We start from the raw sequence: 24,716 nt of genomic DNA, 5'->3' as shown, positions 1-24,716 counted from the left end.
GAGTGGAAACCTGATTAAACGTGACGTGAAGTGCACTGAACACACAAACACCTGCAGGTCGTTGGTGCTGCTTCCCAAATTCCTCGGCAGCGTTTTGGCTCCACTCACAATGGACGTCTCCAGCATGGCGGCGAGGCTGCGCACGCTCCCGGAAGCTCCCTCTGACCTCTCCAGCCCCGCCGACTCCTGAGCTCTTAAAGCCGACCCCAGGCCGCCGCAGTCGCTGGCTCGCCGCTCTCGAAAAGTTGGCAGGCCGAGAAGCCCCTCCCCTTGTCCTTCTCCCTCCCCGTCGGCCCCGGTGATGGAAGAACAGGACCGCTTCGGAGGCGTCGGGGGCCGACCTTTCCGGCGAGGACGGAGCGTGACCGACGACTGGCTGCGGTTAACGGTGACGTCGTTGGCCACGGCGGAGCTGCTGCGGCACACGGTGGCGTAGCGCGAGTCTGTTTCGGGGCCAATCAGACTGTGAGTTCGCCGTCGCTCCTCCTCCTCGCTCGGTAGCCGGAGCGCCGGCACGGGCGAGTCCGCCGCCGTCGCCTGCTGGGTGGAAGGTCGCGGCCGAGCCTTAGGAGAGGCCTGCTGGTTTCGAGCGTGCGTGGGCGTTTGTGGCGGAGTTTGCGTCAGCGTGTGCGGGGGATTTTGGGGATGAGAGACACTGGGGCGTGGCTTCGCCAACGGGCTAGGACCGCCCTCGCGCTGTTTCCTCGCCTCTGCGCGGGCCTCCGAGACGCTGCTGCCGCCTGGGCTTGACGGAGGTGTGGAGGGACTCTCTCCAGTCTCCGGACCGACGCCGCCTCTCTGTAAGTCCTTCAGTCTCCTCACTCCTAACATCAGCTTCTTCTGGTGACCTGAGGGAAGACAAACGGAAGGAGTGCATGTAAGGAAAAAACGTAGCGTAGCCATTTTCAATTCCTACAACTGGTACTGCGATGCCGAGGTTGAGAGTACAATATGTGACCAGGGGTTTCCTTGCCCCAAGATCTTCTCCAAAATTAGGGATCAGGGGTGGAGCTACATGGTGGCCATGGCCACCCCTTGTCACTCTCTGGCCACCCCCATACCTAAGGGAACATTTTTGTAGCCGTGATTTTTCTTCATGATTATGATTATTAATATTATTAATTTTATTATTAGTGTTTTTATTTTATTATGGTTATTATTATTATTATTATTATTTTATTTATTATATTATATTTGATGTATTTATTTAATTATTTATTATAATATCACTCTGGCCACCCAAATTAAAAATTTCTGGCTTTGCTCCTGTTAGGGATAGACCGATAATCGGCGCCGATATTGATATTTGACGTATATCGAGATCGGCCTTTTTTTTTTTTTTTTATAAATCTGACGGACGATTAAAGGTAAGTCTAATACTACGGCTGCTCGATTATGAAGAAAATCTTAATCACGATTTTTATTTTTGGTAATAATTAGGACAATCATTTATTTATTTTTTGGTGCAGAACAAGAACATTTTGTAACGTAAAAAAATATTAGGACAAATTACAATTCTATGAAACAAAATAATTATGCAAGTTCCTTTTGGATAATTTTTAAAAAATTCAATTAGTTATTTTAAAATAAAATAAAAAAAGTGCAAATGTATAAATTTAAACAACTAAAAAAATTGAATTAATAATCATTTTTTTCACGATAATGCTGATTTTGTGGAGTATAATAATATAAATTGTAATTGAATTTCAATTAATTTAATCTCAGGGAACTATTTATTTCAATTTTCAGTTACATTTCTAAGAGATGCTTCTGACCCAGGGAACATTCCGAACCTTTTGTTTTTGTTCAACATTAAAACAATGAAATGTGAAAGTTTAAGACTTGAGGTATTTTTAAAATTTTGGGGACATTTTTTTTACTGTTGAAAACTACAGAGAACTATGGCATTTACTTGTTGAAGTTTCCATTTAACTTTTTTAAGATGTTCTGTCTGATAACCTTGGGAGCTCCCTGAACATTTTGTTAGAAATTTAAAAGGATATCTATTGTCCAACATTCCAAAAAAATTTTTTACTACATTATAAAAGGTCTGAAAAATTATTCAATAAAAATGCTTTAAGACATTACAACAAAGTCAAGATTGGCATTTGTATTTAATATTTTTTTTACGCTAATATTTCCCCCGCCCCTTTTTACTGAAAATGAAAATCGGCTCCAAATATCGGTATCACTAATAATCGTCATCGGTCTATCTCTATCAGAAATCCTAAATGACACATCTTACCAAGTTTGGAAATACCGATCTCTTGAAGATCCTCCAGGCTGATGTCAGAGATGAAGTCGATGTTTTCATAACCGTTCTGCACCAGGACCTGGTAGTACTGACTGAGACCCAAGTGAGAAAGGAAATCTGCCAAATTGGCCTACGAACACACACAGAGACGAAACAAGCTCATTTCAATGCGCTTAACGTTGTTTCGTAACAGGCGGCGTGTGAATCAGCTTATGATTGCGCAACTGCCGAAAGTCCACATATCCCGTTCACTTGCAACTTGTGTAGTACACGTGAGATCCTTACGGGCTTGTGGTCTGGCAGCCAGTCCGCCGAGGGCAACTTGCTGATCTCTGACATTAACTTCTTCCGATGTCCCGGCTTCATGACCCCGATCGCCGTCATGTCCTTCGACGGAAACGGAAAGATCGGAAAGTTACCGCGACCTTTACACCATTTTGAAATGTAAATGGCTTTATGCGTACAGTCGAGGTTTGTGCAACTTTACTGTCAAAAGAGACATTTTAATGTTCAAATTTCACAAAACAGCGTGTGAGTGTGTACTGAGAGCTCAAGAGGTAGAGCTGCATCATAACAGAAAAGTATGCAGCATCCAATACTTTGAGATTAATTTTACTCTTTTTTTTGGTTGTTTTTCCAGACTTTGTTTTCATACATGCCTTTTTGTCAAATCTTATGGACGGACATATTATGGTCATTTTTCTTCCTCTCTTGTTCCTTTTTTGGACATTTTATGAATATCTTACATTTTTTCTGCCTTTTTTATGACATTTTTGGGGATATTTTATGGTATTTTGGGGGATTCTTTTCATGTTTTTGAACATTTTATTTTCTGCCTTTAAAAAAAATTCTGACTTTTTAAAATTTTATTTAAAAAAATTACAATTTTGTGTACATTCTATGGTAATTTTCTGCCTTCGTTTGTTTTTGGACATTTTATGGTAACTTCAATGTTTTCTTTTCTGCCTTTTCTAAAAATAAAATTTTCTGGCATTTTTGGCAATTTCATGGACATTTTATGGTAATTTTCTGCTTTTCCGCCTCCTCTTTGGACATTATATGGTCACTTTTTGGACATCTTAGGTCATTTTTAAAACATTTTCTCCAACTTATAAAATTGGCCTGTGACATTTTTTAAATATTTAATTATTCTTTTTTTTTAATCTAAATAATTAATTCATTTAAAGAATATTTTATGTATCTGTAAAAAATATGAATTTCAAATTATTATTTTTTTGAAATCCACAGGGAGCCACAGGAGAGGGACTAAAGAGCCACACGTAGCCCCAGAGCCGCAGGTTGCAGACCCCTGAGCTAGAAAAACGTTATGTCTCGATAATCTCTAGTGAGTGTTCCTCGCCCTTAAGGGGTTTACATCATGCCACGGTGTCAGCTTTAATATGCATACACAGTCACATACATAAACGCACAGTGGCACACTCAGGGACAACTGCACAACCAGCTCAGGCGAGAGTACACAGCCATGTGAGAACACAGATATGTAAATGCGGCGGACAGGATGCGAACGAGAAGCGGCTGATCGAGGCTGAGGACTCACACCAGCAGAGAGGACGGTGACGGACACACGGGGGTCATGATGACATCGTCTGGTTCAGCGGGTGGGGTGGGGGGGTGGGGGATTTGTGAGCTCGGCTGGGCGGGGCCTTGACAAAGAAAAGGGGCGGGGCATGAGGGGGTCAGGGGTCTTGACCTTACCTCGGGGGTCATGCGGCTAACGGTGTCTAGATCATATCCCGCCGTGAGGAAGTGGGTGGTGTAGAACTGCAGCTGAAAATCACCCAGCCACGCCACTACTGCCTGCTTCTAGAACACAGAACACAACGCGCTACTGCCTGATTCGAGAGCACAACGCACCGCTGGGCAAAGGGACGATGCCACTTCCTGTTTCTAGAACACAACTTGCAACTGCCTACGTCAGGGGTCGGCAACATTTACTGTTATAAATAAATGAGCAAAAATGTGTCTGGAGCCGCAAATATTTGAACATTGCGTGATGTTACTTTTTTCCTTTGTAGCACTTTGAGATTGGTGAAATATAAAGTGCATTACAAATAAAATTCATTATTATTATTATTGATGAAGGAAACAGTTAGTCTAATGTAATGAGGGCCCAAGAGCTAATTAGAGTTGCACCACAACAGAAAAGTATGCAGCATCTTCCGTTTTTGGACTTTTTTTTTTACTACCTTTTTATAGACATATGGCAATTTTTCTGCCTTTCTTCTTCCTTTTTGGACATTTTATGGCATTTTTTTTAATCCAGTTTTTTTTTTTTTTGCTATCAACATTTTTGACAATTTTGTGGATACTTTATGCTTTATGATTTCTTCTGTTTTTGGACATTTTATGGTTACTTTTGGGACATTTTTTGTTATTTAAAAAAAAAAAAAGTCAACCTTTTGTTTCTCTTTTTTTGAGAACTTAAACATTTGGACAATGACATTTAAAAAAAATAATTATTCTTTATTTATTTATTTAATCATTAATTCGTTTCAAGAATATTTTATCTTAAAAAAAATACAAATACATATGTAAAATCTATATTAATTTTTGCCCCAAAAATATATATATATTTTTTAGAGGATCCACAGGAGAGAGACTAAAGAGCACACGTGGCTCCAGAGCCACATGTTGCAGACCCCTGGCCTACTTCTAAGAGCACCCAACACTGCTGTACGCTTCTTTAACAGAGACAACAAGGTATCACCATCACTGACTTATTCTAAAACTAAACATTACTCCCAGTTTCTATGCATCGAGAGCAAAGCTATACCACTGCGTGCTTCTTGAAACAACTGCCTACTTCTAGAGCACAGAACATTGCTGTATGCATAGAGGACAGAGACAACAATATATCACCGACTGATTCTCGAACTAAACACGCTACTCCCTGCTTCTAGAGCAGAGGACACTAATGTATGCAGCTAAACCACATTCACATGTTAGGGAACTGTACTCACTGCTATTTGACATTTTAGTTGACAGGCTACAACAGAAAATAGGAGAGACCATACTTGAATACAGAACACAAGATATGGGAAGCAAACCCCATGAAAACGCTATTCTTAAAATCTATAGGCGCCGTTTCACAGCAGGGTGAAGGCGTACTGTGGCAAGCTGTGGTGTAAAAAAAAAAAAAGAAGTTGAAGTGCTAAAACAACATTATCTGCCGTGCACAATTCAGAAGAATGATGATGGGGGAAGAACACAATTCTCTCTGGATCTCTACAGGTAACAAAAAAAAAAAGAAATCTCCAATTCTTCAGCAAATCATTTTTTTGTGGGTTTTTGGACAACATGGCCGCAATTCAAAACCAAGAATGTCCAAAGACAAACAACTATTTAAAAATCAGCTCACCCCAAATCACGCTAGCTGGCTGTCAACCTTGTCTGCGTGAGGACACAAAAATCCCTCAAGCTGAAACCTTAAGATGGAAGTGTGGCAGAACAAAGGACGGAACTTATAATTTGGGGCAGATATGTTTAGCAGAGCCCAAAAAAAAAAAAAAAAAAAAAAAAAAACACGATCTGCATGTCTAGATTGCTCTCATTGCTTTTCGTAATTAGGGTGAACTGACCCTTTAAATAGCTTTTGGCACACGCGCTTGAATGATGTCCGCGGCTGTGTCCGAGATAATTCCCTCATTTACCGCTCCCTGCTCCATTCGGGGAGGCTGATGTAAATGAACACATGGGCGAGCTGGCTCAGCAAAGTGAAAAGAAATCACTTTTCATTTTGCCTGCACGGGTAATTACCATCCACAAGGCACTTGAATGCATTCCCTTGATCAAACATACAGCATGCATCAGAACTGACTGCATGCTCTTGATGCGCTGTCATCAGCGCAAACCAAATTGCGCTACGCATGTCTTGATTGAGTCATTAATTCGGTTTAACGCAATGAACTTCTGTAAATAGTGAAACTCTGTGAGAAAATGAACCCCCGCCCCCCCAATTCTTTTTACGGTGGTTCCTCAACTTCCTTGAATTTAAATAATTCTGTGAGCAAGCCTGTATATCAAATCAATTTTCTCAATTGAAATGTAATTAACCTGCTCCAGCATCTTAAAAAGCATCTATTATTTTTAGATTTAAAAAATTCATTGAAGTTTGAATTAAAAACATCATTTCAAAAAACGTGAACTGTGTGTGAAAGTCAACCCCACTGACTCCTCCATGCGCCTTTCCGTCACTCTGCCTGTCTCCATGGCGACAGGGCGTCACGAGCATCCTCAGGTAAGAAGCAGAGGCCACACCCACCCGATACCATCGCTCCCGAACCAAAGGAGTGCGAAAACAGCCCAAAAACTCACTTTCCCATCGTCCTCCTCTGCCTTGCGCTCGAATGGCCGCTGCTCGTGAACAGTGGAAGTCGAAGAGCCTTGACGACAAGGCGAGGGAAAACACAGGAGAAAATATGTTCAAATTAAAGCATACATTTAGCAATTATATAGTATGTTTCCTCAAATAGTGGCCTTCTCTCTCTCTGTACATTTGAGCTAATTAAGAAATATATGCTAATAAATCTAAAAAAAAAAATAACATGTAGTCGTAATTACTTTTATTTGGATACCTGATACCTTAATGGTACGTAATTTACAAAAAAAAATAAAAATTTCTGTCCCATTTATACAGATACAATTGATTATGATAGTGCTAAATTTACCAATGTAATAATAATATGGCAAATGTACTTTATAGCAAAATGATCGATATTATATATGGTATCAGGTTAACTTTTTTTATTAATTTTTTTATACACTTTTTTTTTGTCATACCGTATTTGATGAAACTGTCAGTCTGACCTGACAAAAATGATCAGTAAAAAAAATAAAAATCGATGGCGTTCTATTGCTATAAAAACATGGAACCTATCTAGAAAGATTAGAATCTCTTCTTTCATCAGGAAAAAAAAAAGTATATTTGATCTGTTTCCGTTTTGCAGCAATTAGCGTTAGAATATAGCTAAATTTCATTATTATTCACAAATCTATTTCAAATTGTGGGGAAAACATATTTTTTTTCAACATGGCCCTGGTTGATCTATTATGGTCTGCTGCCACCTGCTGGCCGTTTTTGTAATAACTACCATTGCTTCAACCGTTCTGTGCAGTTTAGAGGCTGCATCAAAGCCTCCCTGCTGTATGTTCTAGCATTTAAAAAAAAACCCATTAAAAACGTATAAATACGTCTCTGGAACACGTACAACATTTAAAATAGAACATATTTATACGTTTTTGATAGCAAATGAGTTAAGAAACCACCATGTCTGGGAAAGACGACTAATCAAAGACTCATGAAGCAATAGTGCTTCTACACTATACATAAATGCATTCATTAATGACATTTTAGAAATGTACTAGACATACTAGACATATACTGGACCTCATTTTGTACAGCCCTTGAGATCTGACTTTAATTTTGACAATGACTGATTAACACAGAAAAATACATCACTCCCTATTTGTTTTATAGTTTCATGGAGACGAGTAATTTGTAAATAAGTATCTACATGTGCTTCGCTTGGTATATTGGTATATATTTAAAAAAAAAATGGGTGTTCTTTTGTTGTAAAGAAACCAATAAAAAAGTTAATTTAAAAAAAGCCTTTGTTCTCACGCTTGTAAATCTACACGTCAACTGCCGCTGGAGTCTGATTAGAACAGACAGACGGCCTTTAGAGAGATCAAATGATGACAAACGGGATTCACATCACTGTGTGTGTGTGTGGCACGCTATTTCGGGACGTCTTGTATTTGTGTGAAATGTTTTGATCCTGCGGAATGGTTGCGTTTAATCGCATAAGACAATGGAGTTCCATTTAGGAATCACCGCTTGTCAAAACTGACTGAACGATAACAATGGGAAGCACTGCAGTCACATTTTCGTGATGTTTTGATCCTTACTTGCTGATTGCTCAACGGACTGAGACTGCTCCAAGAGATGCTCCTTGGCTTTTACCGACTGGGACAGGACGGTGGCCAGGAGCTAAAAGAATACAAGAAACACATAAGCAAAGGCACTCAAAATAAGTGCATCTAACCAACATTAGGTACATCTGCACAATTGGCAACTGTAGTATCTGTGACGTTGAGTGTGTATGGCTTTAAAAGGCGGCGCCTGGCCTGGTGAGTGATGTGGGTGTCAAGGAATGAGAGGGTAGAGTTGGCTTGCTGTTAAGTGGCTAACCCGTGAGCCAGGTTGCGTGTGAAGAGTGAGTTGTCACCATTGGCAGCTGGTCAATGAGCTAGCACGTTAGCGATCATGGACGTGCTGTTGCAGTATATACATTGCATTTTAATTCCCATTTTTATGTGTGAAATAATTGCAATTAAACACACACACTCAGACACATATTTAAGTAAGAAAGGCGTCTTGCACCTTGACCCCCTCAGCTTGTGCGTTCAGACCCGGAGCGTTAAGGCCATGCGTGTTGACTCCCGGCGTCAGTGCAGGATGAGGACAGGGTGCGGGCGTCGTCAATACATGCGTGTTTCCCGAGCCCTGCAGGCTGCTCGACGAGCGAGCGCTTCCGAGGCTGCCCACGCTGCCGCTGCGTTCGCTCCCTAGAGGCCAGAAGTGGTAAAAGTACACCCACTTAAGTAGAAGGAAAAATAATAATAATAATAATACAGATTCGGAAATTTACCCAAGTACAAAAGTTTTACTCGTTTGTATTTTGACTTTATGTGCAATACCCATTTTGATAAACTGCCACAACAGGGGAATTTTTTTTTCCATCTATGCCCACAAAATTATTTCTCCCTTTTATTAAATGCTTGTATACAAGCACTTGGCAATTTAATTATTCACTATAGTGAGAAGATAAAGAAAACAGGGCTAGTTAGCGTTGCCTCGACGTTAATGCTAACATTGTGAACTGAACAGCATAAAATCTTGAATAAGCAAATGATGAAAATACTGTACTTGAATGAAATAGCATAGTTGCCAAAGTCACATTGGAAAGTTTTCGGAAAACAAGGAAAAATAATTCTTCATTAATATGTTAACAGCAAGCTAAAAACGACTTAGGCATTTAGCTACGTGGCTAACGATTCGAAAAAGCTAACCAGAAGCTGTTGTTTCCTTCTTTCCACACAAAATTATATTCCCCTTTTATTAAATTGCAAAGCGTTCGTAATGACAATCTTTTTTTCTTTTTCTTTTTTTACATGTTCAGTGGTGTTGTGTGAGGGTTAGCTAGCGTTGGCTCGACTTTAATGCTAACATTGTGAAATGAGCAACAAAAAAATCCTGAATTAGAAAATGATGAAAATACTGTATGCGTTACTCGAGTGTCGTCAGCCTAATAGCAGAGTTGCCAAAGTCACATTGGAAAGTTGTTGGAAAACAAGACAAAAATAATTCTTCATTAATATGTTAACAGCAAGCTAAAAACGACTTGGGCATTTAGCTATGTGGCTAACGATTCGAAAAAGCTAACCAGAAGCTGGTGTTTTCCTTCTTTCCACACAAAATTATATTTCTCTTTTATTAAATTGCAAAGCGTTCGTAATGACAAGAAGAAAAAAAAAAGTTACATGTTCGGTGTTGTTGTGTAAGGGCTAGCTAGCGTTGGCTCGACTTTAATGCTAACAACTGAGCAACAAAAAAATCCTGAATTAGAAAATGATGAAAATACTGTATGCGTTACTCGAGTGTCGTCAGCCTAATAGCAGAGTTGCCAAAGTCACATTGGAAAGTTGTTGGAAAACAAGACAAACAATGTGTATTAATATTGTAACAGTAAACTAAAAACGAGTGAGGCTAACGATATAAGACGGATCATTCAAAACACCAGAAGCAGGTGTTAAATAAATTAAAAACAACTAAGTCTGTTGCTGTCATTGTTACTGCTCCCTGCTTCAAGTTCCTCCACGTCTTTGCTGTCCCTGCTTTTCACCGATTATAAAAACACAGTCTTGACAATCTCGATTTTTTTGGGTCATGTTTCCAATCCGCGGAGGTTGAAATAGTAACATGTCAAAACTAGATATTCGAGTAAAGTACTACTCCCCACCACTGCCAAAGACAGCATGCACGAAGACTTTTATTCATTTATTTATTTGATCAAGCGCAAATGTTTACCTGCAAGCGGTTTGCGGAGTACCCAGATGTCCTCACTTGCGCTGCTCTGCTGGCCCAAAGTGGGAGAACCCTGAGGACTTAACTCGGTGGTCCGAGAACCTGTCACACACGCAAAAAGGACGCACACTCATGACCACAAACATTTCCGCTAAATCTCTCTCTAAAACACAGAAGCGAGAACCAGCAATGTGAAGCCTTCGGAATGGCCTGCATTTTTTTGAAATCACAATACCACGCAAACAATTAATTACTGTACATTTTCATGTTTTATTTAACAGAATATTGGCAGGGCAGCTTTGACACCAAAACCTCCAATCTCGTCGCAATGATTTGACTCAAGGTCGGCTGACTGGTGACAACAATTAGCTCAAGAAGTTATCAGCGGACGAGTTGACGTACTTACCTTGTACTTTTAATATTGTGCTGTATCCAATGCGTGTGCATGAATTTTGCTCTACGTATAAACCAGCCTTGACAATAAAACATGAAAACAATTGTGTGATATGAGTTTAAGAAGACTGTTTGAAGAATGCGACTTAGATGAAGATTAGGCCGCATTTTATGGCGAATTCATGCAGAAATCCAAGTCATTTTAAAGAGCGCACATATTTGTTCTCGCAATTGTATAAGGGGACTTACTGTCTAACCAGTTTAGACTGACGTTATCAAAGAGGTGATTGTTTTCAAATATGTCCATTATGGAGCATCTGAATAAGCTAGAATATTGTGGGGAAATGTCATTTCAGCAATTGAATTCAAAGAATGAAGATCTTACAGCACATTATATAGATTCACCACTCGTAAATAGAGTGAAATATTTCATCATTTTATTTGTATGATTTGGATGATTTAGCTTTTACACCTAACCAAACACGAGTTCGTTGGCATTGTTTTGGCCCACGATGATACATTCAAGCAAAGCTGTTAAAGTTATATCGACCAGTAATATTACTGCTTCAGTTTTGCCCTAAAACTGTTTTTATATTGGCTACAATCGCAAAAGTAAGCATTGTTTGCATGCTGTGAAGCCACGCAAACAGCTTTATGTGTGGGAGGATTAAAAAGAAAAAAAATAATCTTAACTCTCAGATCACTAATATTGTTTGTTCTCTCTCTCTCTCTCCAAAATTGGATAATCCTCAGTGAGAAAATCCACATTTGGATTTTGAGCTATTAACATTGTTGCAAAGTAAGAACATTGTTGGCACAGCATCAGAGGGAGACAAATTGTTTTTTGGCAGCTGTTGTAGCAGCAAATGATAACGACCAATAAAATTCCTGACACAGTAAGTTTTCTTGAAATGCATACGCTTACCGTTAAATAATGTTCGTCCAAAGACCGGCCTGGGGGGGACATTTAACTCATTCAAACCCCAAAACGGATAAAAAAGTTTTTTAATACTTTGTCATTCACTCCCAAATACGTATTTAGACCTTTTTTTATGTTGTTTAATGCTTAAAGCATGGTAGTTATTGCAAAAAACGGTCAGCAGATGGCAGCAGAGTATAAGAGATCAGCCATGGCCATGTTGCAACAAGCTCTTTTACCCAGTGTTTTCAACAGGTTTGTGAATAATGATATAACTTAGCTGTATTCTAATGCTATTTGCTGCAAAATGAAACAGATACAAATATTTAAAAAAAAATCCTAACGAAAGAAGAGAGTCTAATCTTTCTTCTGGTAGGTTCCATGTTATTATAGCAATAGAGCACAATATTCTGTGGGCCTTGCAAAATCGGTCAAAATCCGGGAGTGAAGGGGGTTGCTTCAGTGAAAATGGCCGGGAGTGAATGAGTTAAGGGCTGCTGCGCGTTTGGTTAGCTTTGGCCTATCGCCCTTAGTCTTAAACGATTCACACCAGTGGGACAGTGAGAGTTGTAGCCAAAACGTTCTGTCCGATAATAATCGTTTTTAACTTGACCATTCACAAAAACAAAAAGTGACGTGGCCCCTCTGAGAAAAGTAACCCTGACCTAAATATTTGAACACTGATAAAGAACATGCCTTATCGACTAAGAATCAATCTTAAAAGGTTACTATGAAGTGTACTACTGTATGTACCTGTCTGACTTTGCTGCTCCTGAGAAGTGGAGAGAGGAGGAGGAGGAGGAGGAGGAGGAGGAGTAGACAGAGGAGGAGGCGGAGGAGGAGTGGAGAGAGAAGGCGGAGAGATGGGAAGAGGCACGTACCCGAACGAGGAGAAGCGAGGGAGGGATTGTGCGTTGGGGTGAGGGGTGGGAGGGGAGGGCAGGTGCAGGGGCAGAACCTTGGAGGGCGGGTACGAGTGTCCGTTGAGCGAGCCAACGGGACAGGGGTTGGGCCTGCGCAGTAGCAGCGTGTGGCACTGCTGGGAGGGGGATAGGCCTGGGCTCGAGCAAAGGAGGATGATGACGAGGAGGAGGAAGGTGCAAAAAAGAGATGCAAAACAACAACACAACACGACAACTCATCAGTCCACTTAAAAAAAAATGAGATAAAGTAAGAGTCATCAGAAGAGAATGTATGAGAAAAGAACATATTTATATATCCACAGGGAATATACTCATATAAGGTCAAAAAGAAGAATAAGTACCACTGAAATAAGAACGGAAAAGCTAGTCAAAAAGCATCGATCTCCACAATGTGCGACTTTCTGCCCGTACATATTACCATGGAAACAATTGAGGCTCACTTAACTTTCGAATGGGAGCGCATACGAATTGTGCGATTGCCTAGAAATCGTCTGCAAACTTTTGAACGACAGTGCAAACACATGGAGATAGATGCCATTTCCACGACACAAAAGTGACGTATGAACAAGCAGCACAAGCATGCGAAACAGGGGCCTTCATCACAACGCATCACACGGGGCTCTCTCCTCATGTGAGCACGCCGGCCGGTCACATGACCTCAAGACCAAGAATAGACTTTTCATTTGACATGCGATGAAGCTGGACGGAACGATCGTGTCAGCAAATCTTCGCACACAACACTGGAACCTTCATATATGTTGTTGAGTGCCACTAAAATTTGGGGAAATATGCTCGCGGGTGGGCAAAGTATGTTGCTTTAATTGCAGCCCACCGGGCATCAAGAGTCTTGTAATATTCGTTGCAATCATTTTTTCCCCCCCAAAACATGGTTTCATTACTGGGTTAATTCATTTATTTAAATTAATCCAATACAAATGTATTTCTGTTATTAACAATTGTATATTAGAAGAAGGGAGAAGTAGAGGAATAACGCAGACCGCTAACATTAGTCGCTAACCGCTAGGTAGCTTGCCCCCCAAAAAAGAGAGATGGACAAGGCACAGGTATTTCAAATCATCTTGAAATGAATAGAAATGTCTTTAATCCATTCCAGCCTCCCTCAAAATCACAGCAAAAATATTTGTGCTATCCTTTTTTAATAAGAAAATTACCAGTGAGTGACCAAAGATGTACTCTATTCCTGTAAAACGCTAGAAAACAAGAATAACACCATCCACTCACATTAGCAGCTAACCGCTAATTAGTTGGCTCCATCTAGTAAATAAACTTGGATGCGCAAGTGTAACTGGACATTTATGTGTTTTATAACATATTAAAAATTGGAACAGTTCGAGGCTATTTTTTGCAATACTTATTATTTCGAAAGAAGGGAGAAGAACATGAGAACAGAGGAATAACACCAGCAACTAATATTAGCAGCTAACCGCTAATTAGCTAGCTGCAACTCTTTAAAAAAGAAAAATCTGACTTACAAGACATAACGGAAATAAAACTTTTGGTATACCGTTCATTATTTGTCAGTAAAGAGATGTTTGATAGGTTTAACATATTGGCGTAGTTATTGGGAAAAGCGGAACGTGAGGAAAAAGAGGAATAATGCCAATCGTATTATCCGCTAACATTAGCAGTTAATTTACCTATCTTCAGAAAACTTTTATTATAGTTGTACACTAGTACCTCGACTTATGAGTGCCCCAACATTTTTTTTTTTGCAGTTTTCCTCACCTTGCTTTGTCTACATCCATCCATTATTTGAACCCTGTTGTTGTTAAAGCCTATCAGCCGACCGAAATGAAGCAATTGTTTGTCTTTTTACAAATTGCGTTTGAATTTGACTCATGGTTAAACCCAAACAATATTTCAAACAAAAGAGATTAATGAGAGGCAATTAAAGGTTGCTTTGTGATGTAGACCTCTGTCGAGTTTTCAGGTTCATTCCATAGACTGTATATTATATTTGGACAGCATGAATACATAAAGTCAAATCACCCATTATTGTTGGGGGGGGGGGGGGGCTTGGCCTCTATTTTGGTAACACACTGTCCATTGCCAATCTACTGTCTATGGTTGCATTCATTGGGTAGGATGGAATAATAGGACGAGCACACATGGAGAGGAGGAAAAACGGGTTGAAGTGAGGTTTTTGGAGGGAAAAGCTGTGATTCACGTGTTAAAAATGGCCAATGACGCTTGTAACTGTCTACGACTAATGATCAACTAGAGCTACGTAAGAAGGCTGCTGAGCACACGCACACACGCGCGCGCGCACACACACACAGCTATGGTGTGGGTGGTCACCTGCCCTCTTGATGACTTCCACCATGTTGGACGGGAAGTAGCCCACGCGGTCATTTCCTGTGCGGTTATCGTGAATGCAACCCTTCCATCGGCCGTCCGAGTGCTGCTCTAAAACCTGCCAATGCAAAAAAAAAATCTTATTTTAAGACCACATACGTGCATAATAACAAAAATATGACAAATGAGCTGCTGCATTTAAATCATAATTAATTGAGAATGTGATGATGGTTTAACTTGGGGGGGGGGGAAAGGTGATTTGTAGTGATAGAGACTTGAAGGAATATATTGCAGTTCACATGGCGGATTGCTATTTGTTTTGTACCGTAATAATGTCTCCGGCTTTGATGTTGAGGCTGGTGAGGTCATAGTTGTTGCAGTAATCCTTCAGCGCTCGCACCTGCATGGCGGCTGACGCGTCTGCAATGCACAAGTGAAGCTAGGAAGATTCAGCCGCCGAGAGGAAGCAGTCGGCGAAGGGGGGATTTGCAATCTCACTTCAAAGCAAAAAAAAGCGCCTTCCGTCGGGAGCGGCACCATTTTCATTTTGTCCAAAAACAAAAAGATAACAAAAAAAAACTTCACGCATATCAAGAGCGTACAGCAATAAATGCATTTATAAAGCATCCAGAGCAGTCAGTCCCAACCAAGCCGATGTTTCAAATGATCAAATTTCCCTTACAGTAAGTCGTTAACAAAAAAAGGTCAAACATCAATAAGCATATAACTTATACATGTATTTATGGCAAGTTGTAAAATGCCTGAAGCCCTCTTGTTTATGTTTAACAAATATAAAGCATCATAAATCATGCTGTTTCTACTAAGTACTGTCTCAAATGTTATATAATTTCAATACTGTAAATGTATAGGATCGTATGCCAAGAAACGTTTCTTGGGAGGAGCAATATGGCGGCGGCTTCAAAAGTCTTGGTTTATCGGCTATCCAGTTATTTATATATATATATATATATATATATATATATATATAGATATAGATCAGTGGTTGAAATCCTGTACTTCCTGTTTTCAATCTTCTTCTTTCCTCAAATTTACACAGTCAAACTCAATAGTGCCATCATCTAATGGCTAACAGTGGAATTACACCCTAAAGTGAGCGAGACAACAGAAGAGTACAAGGTTATGCAGTATAGAAATAGTGCTTTGGTGCCATCATTTGACATTTACTGCCAAATGAAACAACACTATAAGAATTGCGGTGTGCATTTAAATAACCACATAGTTTAGCCTTTAGTTTGCTAGCTTGATGCTAATGTTTACCCATAATTGGGAACGCCATAAAAACATCCATCTTTTTTTCTATACTATTCCTTTACTCTTCGAGGATCTGAGTATATTAATGAATGCAACCTTATTGTGCTTTGCCTATTTATAAGGATTATTCGCAATTTCTTCCTTACGTTGTGACCCAATAACGTTCAAAAAGCCCACCTCTGAGGAGTTGCTTGATCTCGCGGCTAGCTTGAGTCGTGGTGAACTGGTTCACGATGTCCAGCGCCGTTTGACTCAGAGTGTTCCTTACCCCGGCACTGATTCCACTCTGAGTGAAGAAGTGAAAGAAATTTCTTTATAGTTTGTTACTGTACCATTGTTGCTTCCCTCGTAGCTTTCTTGTGCCTCCCATATCAACCCCGCGCACCTTTGAACATTTAATACAGATGATTTGAGATACAAATTACGAGCATGGTCATGGAACAAATTCAACTCATGTCCCAAGGCGTCGCTGTCCTTATTTGACAACACTGAAATTGTATTCCTTCCTTCAACCAGGGCTTTCCGTTCACTTGCCTGCATCCTTATGCTTCAAATGTTTCGAATGTTCTTCCAGTCTCACTTTCACTCCAGTGAGTCACTGCAGCCTCGCTCTCGTCTCAGAAGGCTGACAACAAAAAGCTCCGTAATGACTTTTTCCGGCTAATGTCCTCAAAATTGCATCATCTCTCGAGCGTGACAAATATTGCCCGGCCTGACATATTCCGTCAAAAATCTGTCAACGCTCAACTTGTTTTCTACTCAGACCGTTTTTTGCACGCAGGCAGGCAAAAGAGGCGAAAAATAATGAAGCTGAAGAAATCTGAAGGTGACACGGGATAAGAAGAAGGTTGTCGACGGCTAGGATGCTAGGCTGTGTCCTGCTAATGAGCTAATAGGCTAAGCTAACATATGCTAGGCTACAAAACACACGTTTGTGTAGGTACAAAATGACTTTATTGATCCAAACAAACATAAAATACAATATGACAAAAACAAAGAGGAAAAAAATATATATCTTTGTTAACATATTAATATTACCATTAAACCAGGGGTGTCCAAATTACTGCCTCGCTTTGAGAGTTTTCCACTTTTTATAACAAGCTAAATCCAATCCATCAATTATATAACGTCTATATATTAGTTATTTTGAAAAACCACCACATCACAGCTTCCTATTGAAGGTAATTAACAAAATAGTTTTGTCTTTTTCAGGATTTTGAGGCGACCTGTGGCCCAGTATCGCACTACAAGACCCGCCGCTACGCTGAGCAGCATCCGACTCACCTCTCTCCACATTCAGAACCAAAACAAGAGCAATCTACGGTAAGTGATATGTTCACAAATCACACCTTTTACATACCTTGTGTCAAAGTGTAATTTTAGTGTTAGTATCGTCAGGGGCGAACTGATGTAGAGAGACTTACCTCAAGCAGGAGGCGCACTACCTCTGTCTTCCCACAGAGGGCAGCCTGATGCAGAGCTGTACCAGACTGCGACTGTCTGTTGATGTCAATGCCAGCCTGAATCAGCAACCTGCAACACGTATGATACCCTTAAGTGAAATGGAGCAATTGAAATTGTTTTTTTTTTTTGTTTTTTTAACTAAAAGTGTTTGATGCCGTAAGTAGAGTTTTCAGACCGTATTACGTCGATGTGTCCGTTCTTGGCAGCGAGATGGAGAGGCGACACTCCGTTGGGGTCGGACGGTTTGGGCTCCAGCATGGCGGCACACATGTTGCTGCTGAGCAGGAGCTGAACCACCTAACGCAAAAAGTGAAAAAAAAGTGGATAAAATCACGCGTTGTATGTACACCAGCTCACTCACAAATAGCATGAATGGACTTTCAGTTCATTGTGCCATTTAAGCGCCATCTATTCTAAATAGGCTTCAAACTGCACAAAAGAGCAACCAGGGACAAGGCACGCAATTAATTCAGCATTGTAGTTTTTAATTGAATGTCTTCTAATGCTGGATGAGAGCTGTTGAACACTGCTGCTGATACAAATTCAATAAAAAAAAAAACGGCTATATTTAGTTTTGAACACATCGTGGATAATGTCATGTATTTGTTAGTCACAGTGTTAATCGGTATGCTGCACCGTTACACAGCAGAAGCACAATAGCAGGCATATAATTAAGTTAATACCTTACCGTTTTGTTCTGCCCAACCAGAGGACAGAAAAATGTCATCCCGGATGGCCTTGTAAGAAATCAAAATTTTTTTTAATTGAGTTACATCATCCAGCACTTCTCATTCTGAAGGCTCTTGGAAGATTACACTCGCATGACAAGTAATGAAGAAACTGGATCAGGAGTGTCCAAACAGTTTGTTTGAGGGCCAAATACAGAAAAATGGAAGGGCGCCAGGGCCACTTTAAAATTGTGCGACTTTAATTTATTAAACATGCTAAGATCAATCCACTAGTAAATTCTATATTGTTTATATTTTCTGGTGAATATGATAAACTTGATAATAAACTGTTTGTTAACGATGATAAGGTTAAATACAGTAGTTCGATTTGTCCAAATTTTGGGATGTATGGCACTAGACTTGACCCACCCCTGCACTGAACAGCAGCCGAATCCCATTTCAACATTCAGAAGCAAAACAAGCGCAAACTGTCAAATTGAATTATTTCTATTCACCACTGTGTGTTTTGAAGAGTCATTGTGTTGGTTGTAAATAAGTTATTATTTGTATCCTTGCATATTTGGAAAAGCTCTACAGTAAATAAAAGTTATTTTTAGCGTATGCCGCGGGCCATTGAAAAATTTATGGTGGTCCCCAAAATGCCCCCCGGGCCGTAGTTTGGACACCACTGGACTACCCTGCTGGAAATTAGTTGAACTTCAAGGAACAAATCTTGGAACTGAAGGTCATTCTTTCTTATAGTGTTCCACGTGAAGGCCTTGCTGACCCTGACCGCTCGCCACTGCGTTACACGTGACACCTTTATTTTCCTCGATACTCACCGCAACACGTCCAAATTCACAGGCGAGGTCCAGCGGCGTTTTTCCGGCGGTGTCCGAGATACACGTGTTGGACTGGTGTTGCAGCAACATCTCCGACTGTAAACGCACAAAAAGCGGGGCTTGTAAATGTCACGCTTCCTCAGGAAAACCCGATGAGGCCCGGACGAAGAACACCAAAATGGACCCCAAGGGCGCGGGTGTTACCCCGTCATAGTGTCCATGCTGAGCGGACAGGTGGAGCGGGATCTGTCCCTCGTCTGACTGCCCGTTGACGGACGAGCCTGCCTTCAGCAGCATTTTCAGCGGTTCGGTCTTGCCCTGCCAGGCGGCGTAGTGCAGAGGACGCATCCCTGCGCAAATAAAGGCGACACATTTGAGCACATAGATACGAGGAAAAGTTGAAATCACTGAATTTCTGGATCAAAGGGCAAAAATGTGTTCATAGGATCAAATCGACAGTTTTTCTGGTACGTTCCTAAACACACACACATTCATTCGAAAACGTTGAAATGAAATGTATATTTTATTGGCTGGTAATCAGTCCAGACTGGACATATCAAGTCAGCTATAGGGATTGATGTCCATTGTGTTCCTGCTCCTTGTTGCTAGGCAGAGTTCATAGGGCTCAATAGTCATTGCCCTGTAAGCCAGTGAAAAAAAATGGTTATATATCAATGACGCCGACCGAGGCTGTCAGAATGACATCATAGGGGCTGACTCAGACAGACAATAATTTCTCAATTACAATTACAAATATATACGATGCATGGGCTGATATTAGATTATGACGGTATGATAACCGTGAGCAAAAATATTGCAGTATCATATTAAAATCACAGCTCTAAAATGACCTTTAAAAAAATAAATTCCCACCATTGAACAGTCTTTTATTTTTATTTTTAAAATAGGATATTTGGTATATTAAAAACTTTTATCATGTTAAGTATACATAAATAAATAAATAAATAAATGTTAACATTCTTCTTATGTGTTTCTCACCATTGGTGAGCTATTTTTAGAAGAGACCCGTGGGCTACTCATATTGTCCTTGGGGCTAAGTAGTGCACAATGGCACCATGTTTAGTTGAGTTTTTTTGTTTTTAAGGACATTGCACATTCATTTGAAGACAACTGCATCTCAGCTGTTTTCATTTGCACCCATTAAAAGAGGCGAAAATGCCAAATTGTAGTCCAGTTTCTATATTTCTTGTCTATAAGGATGGTGAGCTGGACCCTATCCCAGCAGACTTTGGGGTAAGAGGCGGGGTACACCCTGAACTAGTCGCCAGCCAATCACAAGGCACATATAGACAAACACTCACTTTCACACTTATGGACAATTTTAGAGTCTTCAATGAAGTTAAAAAGCATATTTTGCGAATGTTGGCAGAAGCCACCGAAAACCCTGCATCCAGTAAAGTATTTCTACATTAATACGAAATATAATACGAAACCCACTGTGTTCAAAACGTATCTTCCTTGGAGGAGGTAATAAAGTTTGCGGTGAGGAGCACCAGATGATGTCTCCCCCTCAGGGCTCCCCCAGGATTTGCCATCAAATTACTCTTGCCACACTCCATGACCCTGAAATCACAGTGCCGCGTGTAGTGGAGGAGTGTCAACGCTCACGGGACCTTCTCGACAATCTGTTTGTAAACAGAGAGGCCAGGATGGGGAAAACCCTACCAAGGGATCCCCAACAACCTGCCCCATGAAGAAATGCATCCAAACGGGACCCACATGTCGACAAGCTAGCGAGAGCCCTCCCAAATAGCCGCCGCCGAAAAAACCTTCAGTTGTGACTTAAGTGATGAGCCACATCATTGGGCTGAGTCAGGAGGACCTCCGGGCACAGTTTGAGTGAGGGGCTATAGAACAAGAAGAACAAGGAGAACAAGAAGAAGGAGGAGGAAGAGAAAAAGGAGGAGGAGGAAAAAGAGGAGGAGGCGGAGGAGAAGGAGAAGAAGAACAAGAAAAGGAGGAGTAGGAGAAGGCAAAGGAGAACAAGAAAAAGAAGGAGGAGGAGGAGAAGAAGAAAGAGGAGGAGGAAAAGGAGGAGGAGCAGGAGGAGGATGAGAAGAAGAAGAAGCAGCAAGAGGAGAAGGAGCAGAATGAGAAGGAGGAGGAGGAGGAAAAGGAGGATGAGGGAAAGAAGAAGAAGGAGGAAAAGGAGGAGGAGGGAAAGAAGAAGAAGGAGGAGGAGGAGAAGAAGAAAAAGAAGGAGAAGGAGGAAGGGGAGAAAGAGAAGGAGGAAAAGAAGAAGAAGAAGAAAAAGAATGAGGAGGTGGCAGAGGAGGAGGAGGAGAAGAACAAGAAGGAGGAGGCGGAGGACGAGGAGGAGAAGGAGAATAAGAAGAATAAGAAGAATAAGAAGGAGGAGGCGGAGAAGGTGGAGGTGGAGGAGAAGGAGAAGAAGAACAAAAAGAGAAGAAGAAGGAGGAGGAGGAGGCGGAGGAGGAGGAGAAGAAGAAGAACCAGAAGGAGGAGGTGGCGGAGGAGAAAAAGGAGAAGAAGAAGAAGAAAAAGGAGGATGAGGATGAGGAGGAGGAGGAGAAGAAGGCACATGGCAGAACCTGACTCTTACTGTACACTAGCGGCGTCCGCGTCTCATTTAAAAACCGACAGCGTTGACACACTTCCGGCAGGAAGCTCTTTCGAACCTCCCTCGCTCAGCACTCTGCCAGCAAATTCCGCGTAGACAAAGTGGGCACGACATTAGACACCATTTGCTATATTTAGAAAAATCTTCCGCCTTCCCCCCCCAGGAAGTATGTTGGCTCAGCTGATTGGCCACCTTCCAGGTTGTCTTTTTTCTTCTTCTTCCAAAGCAGGAAGCAACAGGGATGCCCAGGTCGGCCACCTTATGCTGGCACCTTAAGCGGCGTTTTTAGTTGCTGGCTGCGTTAATACGGGCGTGTCTAAACATTTTCGACTGAGGGCCAAACAGAGAAAGATGGGAGGAAGAAGTGTGGCCCAATTCAGTTTGTTTACAAAACGTACTGTATTAAAAACAATTCAGTATGCTCTAAATTTAGGGGTGGGCCAGTTAAAACCCGGTATGGCCAGTTCATAGCAAGAGTCCAGTAAAATTTGTTGCATTACGTTTGTCATTTGTACCTCTTATTAGCCAGTGAAAAGTGATTATTAACGTTTTTATTTTTTATGAAGTTATTTCAATTGACTTATTGTAGATAAAAAACAATCTATGAAAAAATTTAATGAATCGTTTTTTTTTTTTTTTATTGGCTCTATTTAAAAAAAAAAAGATATTCCATATTTTTCTTTAAGAAAAGTGCAAAAAATACGTAAGTTATGATATGGGTAGTCACTTTTTGCTACAACTTTGATGAAGCGAATGAATGGAACCCCTTACATTGGCCAGGAAATAAGTCAGCTGTGTTCACTCCCACATCGGTGCAAACGCACCTTTCAACTTGCGCCTTATTTACAAAAATACCAAAAGAAAGAAAAACAGTTAGACCACATTTCACGCTGGGCTCGATAACAGGGCTCTAAAATAGAAAAATTTGATTGAATTATAACTTTCTTTTTCAAATACTTTTTTCTTTATTTTTTTGTAACCACCATTTTATTTTTTATTTTTTTTGTAGAAAATGCACATTGGACGTTTGTCAACATTTATTGAAGAATTATTTGGGTTAAAAAAAATTGGTATCTCGTCCATTTCGAGACACATCGTGCATGACACGCTAAGAAAGAACCAGTCCTCCATCCTGGAGGATTTATGTCTCCCATCTGCCCTGAGACTTCTGTCTTCTCCTGTTCTGCCAGACTGGGATGGATGGAGATATTAGAGGAGGGGGATAAAAAAAATAAAAAAAATAAAAATCTGGGCTGCTTTCTTCCTCTTGGCTCTCACTCTCACTTCTGCTCTCTGTTTGCTGTGCACACAAATCTGTCGTTTTGCACAAATATTATTTCTGTCCTCAGAAAGCTCTCCGTTTGATGACATAACAGGGGCTTGCTTTTTGCCACAACTGCCTTTTTACAAACAAACAGCGCCTAAAATGTAGAGCGCACATTTCGAGGATCAGCATTGAAATCATCCAAAAATTTGCATTATATATGCATTGTGGTTTATTATTCTTGTAAAATATTTTTTTCTTATAATATATTGGTGACATCATTTTCATAAATTATCTTTGGCATAATATCAAATTCTTGCAACGAATCACCACTATTTAATATAATATTACAATTTCATTCTTGTAAAATTCCAACTTTTTTCTTTTCAAATTACAATATTCATGCTTAAAAAAATTCGGACTTTTCTCATAATACTGCTTTTCTTGTTATATTGTTTCTTGTAATAATACAAATTCTTGCAAAACTATGACATTTGTATTGTAAGACTATGACATTATTCTCATAAAATTCTGATTTTTCTCTTGTAATATTATGACTATATTCTCAAAAAATATAATATATAAAGTATATAATAATATAGACTTATTTTATTATGAAATTTTTACTCTTTAACTTTACTCTTGTGAAATTTGGATTGTTCTTGTTCATTTAAAGCTTACTGTAACTGAGGACATTATCTTGAACCATTACGACTGAATTCTCGTAATATTCTGAATTTTCCCTTTGAATAGTAAAACTTCCTTCTCACTAAATTCAAATTTTTGTTGTAATCTCACGACTTTACGCTCATAACTTTGAAAGTTACAACTCTATTCTTATACGACGATCGCAAAGTTTGCGTTTTTTTCTTATAAAAGGTATACAGCTTCATTCTCTAAAAGACGTTTTTCTTCTAAGAGGAAGTTTTATGTTGTTTATTTTTTTCTTCTTCTAATATACCACTCTCACTTTAATCTCAGAAAAACATACAAGCTTATCTTCTTAACATTACAAATATTTTCTGATAGTATTAAGAATTCAGTCAAGTAACATCACAACTTTTGTCTCATAATATTAGGACTCTAATCTTGCAACATTCTAACTTTTTTCAGCCTTTTTGTTTAATTCCTCATAAGAATTATATTGTAACTTTTTTTATGACTTTATCCTAATACATTTTTTTCCCATGCTATTAAACTTTTGACTTCATTCACATAACATTAGAACAATTTTCTTCAAATAACATGACAACATTTCTCGCATCATTGAAACAATTTTGCTTTCTTTTCAAGTGTGGCTCTAAAACTCTTTTGTAAACTTTGTATGGAAAAATGTATCCTGTTTTTTGACCTGTGTGACATTTCCAATGGATTTTCCTACTCAATTTTCAACCCACAATGCATTGCTCACTAGCAAAATCCATCATTTTGGGTGATATTTGCAGTGTCGTATCCCTTTAACACAGTGAGATGCAACACATTTAAATATAGGTTTTTGTTTTTTTTGTTTTCTTGTTTACCTTTATTGTCTTTAATGTCCACGGCTGCCTGAGCCTCCAGCAGCAGAGAGATCATCTCCTTGTTGCCACTCAGAGCAGCGTGATGCAGAGGTGACAACCTTCACACACACACAGATGAGGTGAGAATGTTGCATGTTAATACACACGTATGTGTAAAATCCGAGCAGAACTT

General features: G+C 40.0%; 1 protein-coding gene across 5 annotated transcripts in view; it reads right to left on the bottom strand.

The window, feature by feature from the left end:
• LOC147169573 (caskin-1-like) overlaps positions 1 to 24,716 on the bottom strand; it is a 40,757-nt gene that overhangs the window by 5,694 nt on the left and 10,347 nt on the right. Inside the window, exons 3-19 of one of the 5 annotated variants that reach the window (XM_086082566.1) lie at positions 24,545 to 24,642; positions 19,363 to 19,508; positions 19,159 to 19,254; positions 17,824 to 17,945; positions 17,609 to 17,717; positions 16,362 to 16,470; positions 15,238 to 15,332; positions 14,916 to 15,030; positions 12,427 to 12,729; positions 10,365 to 10,463; positions 8,658 to 8,842; positions 8,183 to 8,264; positions 6,590 to 6,657; positions 3,971 to 4,078; positions 2,540 to 2,641; positions 2,246 to 2,384; positions 52 to 848 (exon numbers count right to left, since the gene is read on the bottom strand). In XM_086082566.1, the coding sequence (XP_085938692.1) occupies positions 52 to 848; positions 2,246 to 2,384; positions 2,540 to 2,641; positions 3,971 to 4,078; positions 6,590 to 6,657; positions 8,183 to 8,264; positions 8,658 to 8,842; positions 10,365 to 10,463; positions 12,427 to 12,729; positions 14,916 to 15,030; positions 15,238 to 15,332; positions 16,362 to 16,470; positions 17,609 to 17,717; positions 17,824 to 17,945; positions 19,159 to 19,254; positions 19,363 to 19,508; positions 24,545 to 24,642 (2,773 nt within the window). The remainder of the gene's footprint in view (positions 1 to 51; positions 849 to 2,245; positions 2,385 to 2,539; positions 2,642 to 3,970; positions 4,079 to 6,589; positions 6,658 to 8,182; positions 8,265 to 8,657; positions 8,843 to 10,364; positions 10,464 to 12,426; positions 12,730 to 14,915; positions 15,031 to 15,237; positions 15,333 to 16,361; positions 16,471 to 17,608; positions 17,718 to 17,823; positions 17,946 to 19,158; positions 19,255 to 19,362; positions 19,509 to 24,544; positions 24,643 to 24,716) is intronic. The other 4 variants (XM_086082562.1, XM_086082564.1, XM_086082563.1 and 1 more) reach the window with 4 other exon arrangements.

The sequence above is a fragment of the Leptonotus elevatus genome, chromosome 8 (genome assembly GCF_054856555.1).
Source record: "Leptonotus elevatus isolate MCC_2025b chromosome 8, RoL_Lele_1.0, whole genome shotgun sequence".
NCBI classification, from domain to species: Eukaryota; Metazoa; Chordata; class Actinopteri; order Syngnathiformes; family Syngnathidae; genus Leptonotus; species Leptonotus elevatus.
The sequence above is the reverse complement of the archived record's forward strand: the minus strand, read 5'-3'. Positions and strand labels throughout refer to the sequence as shown.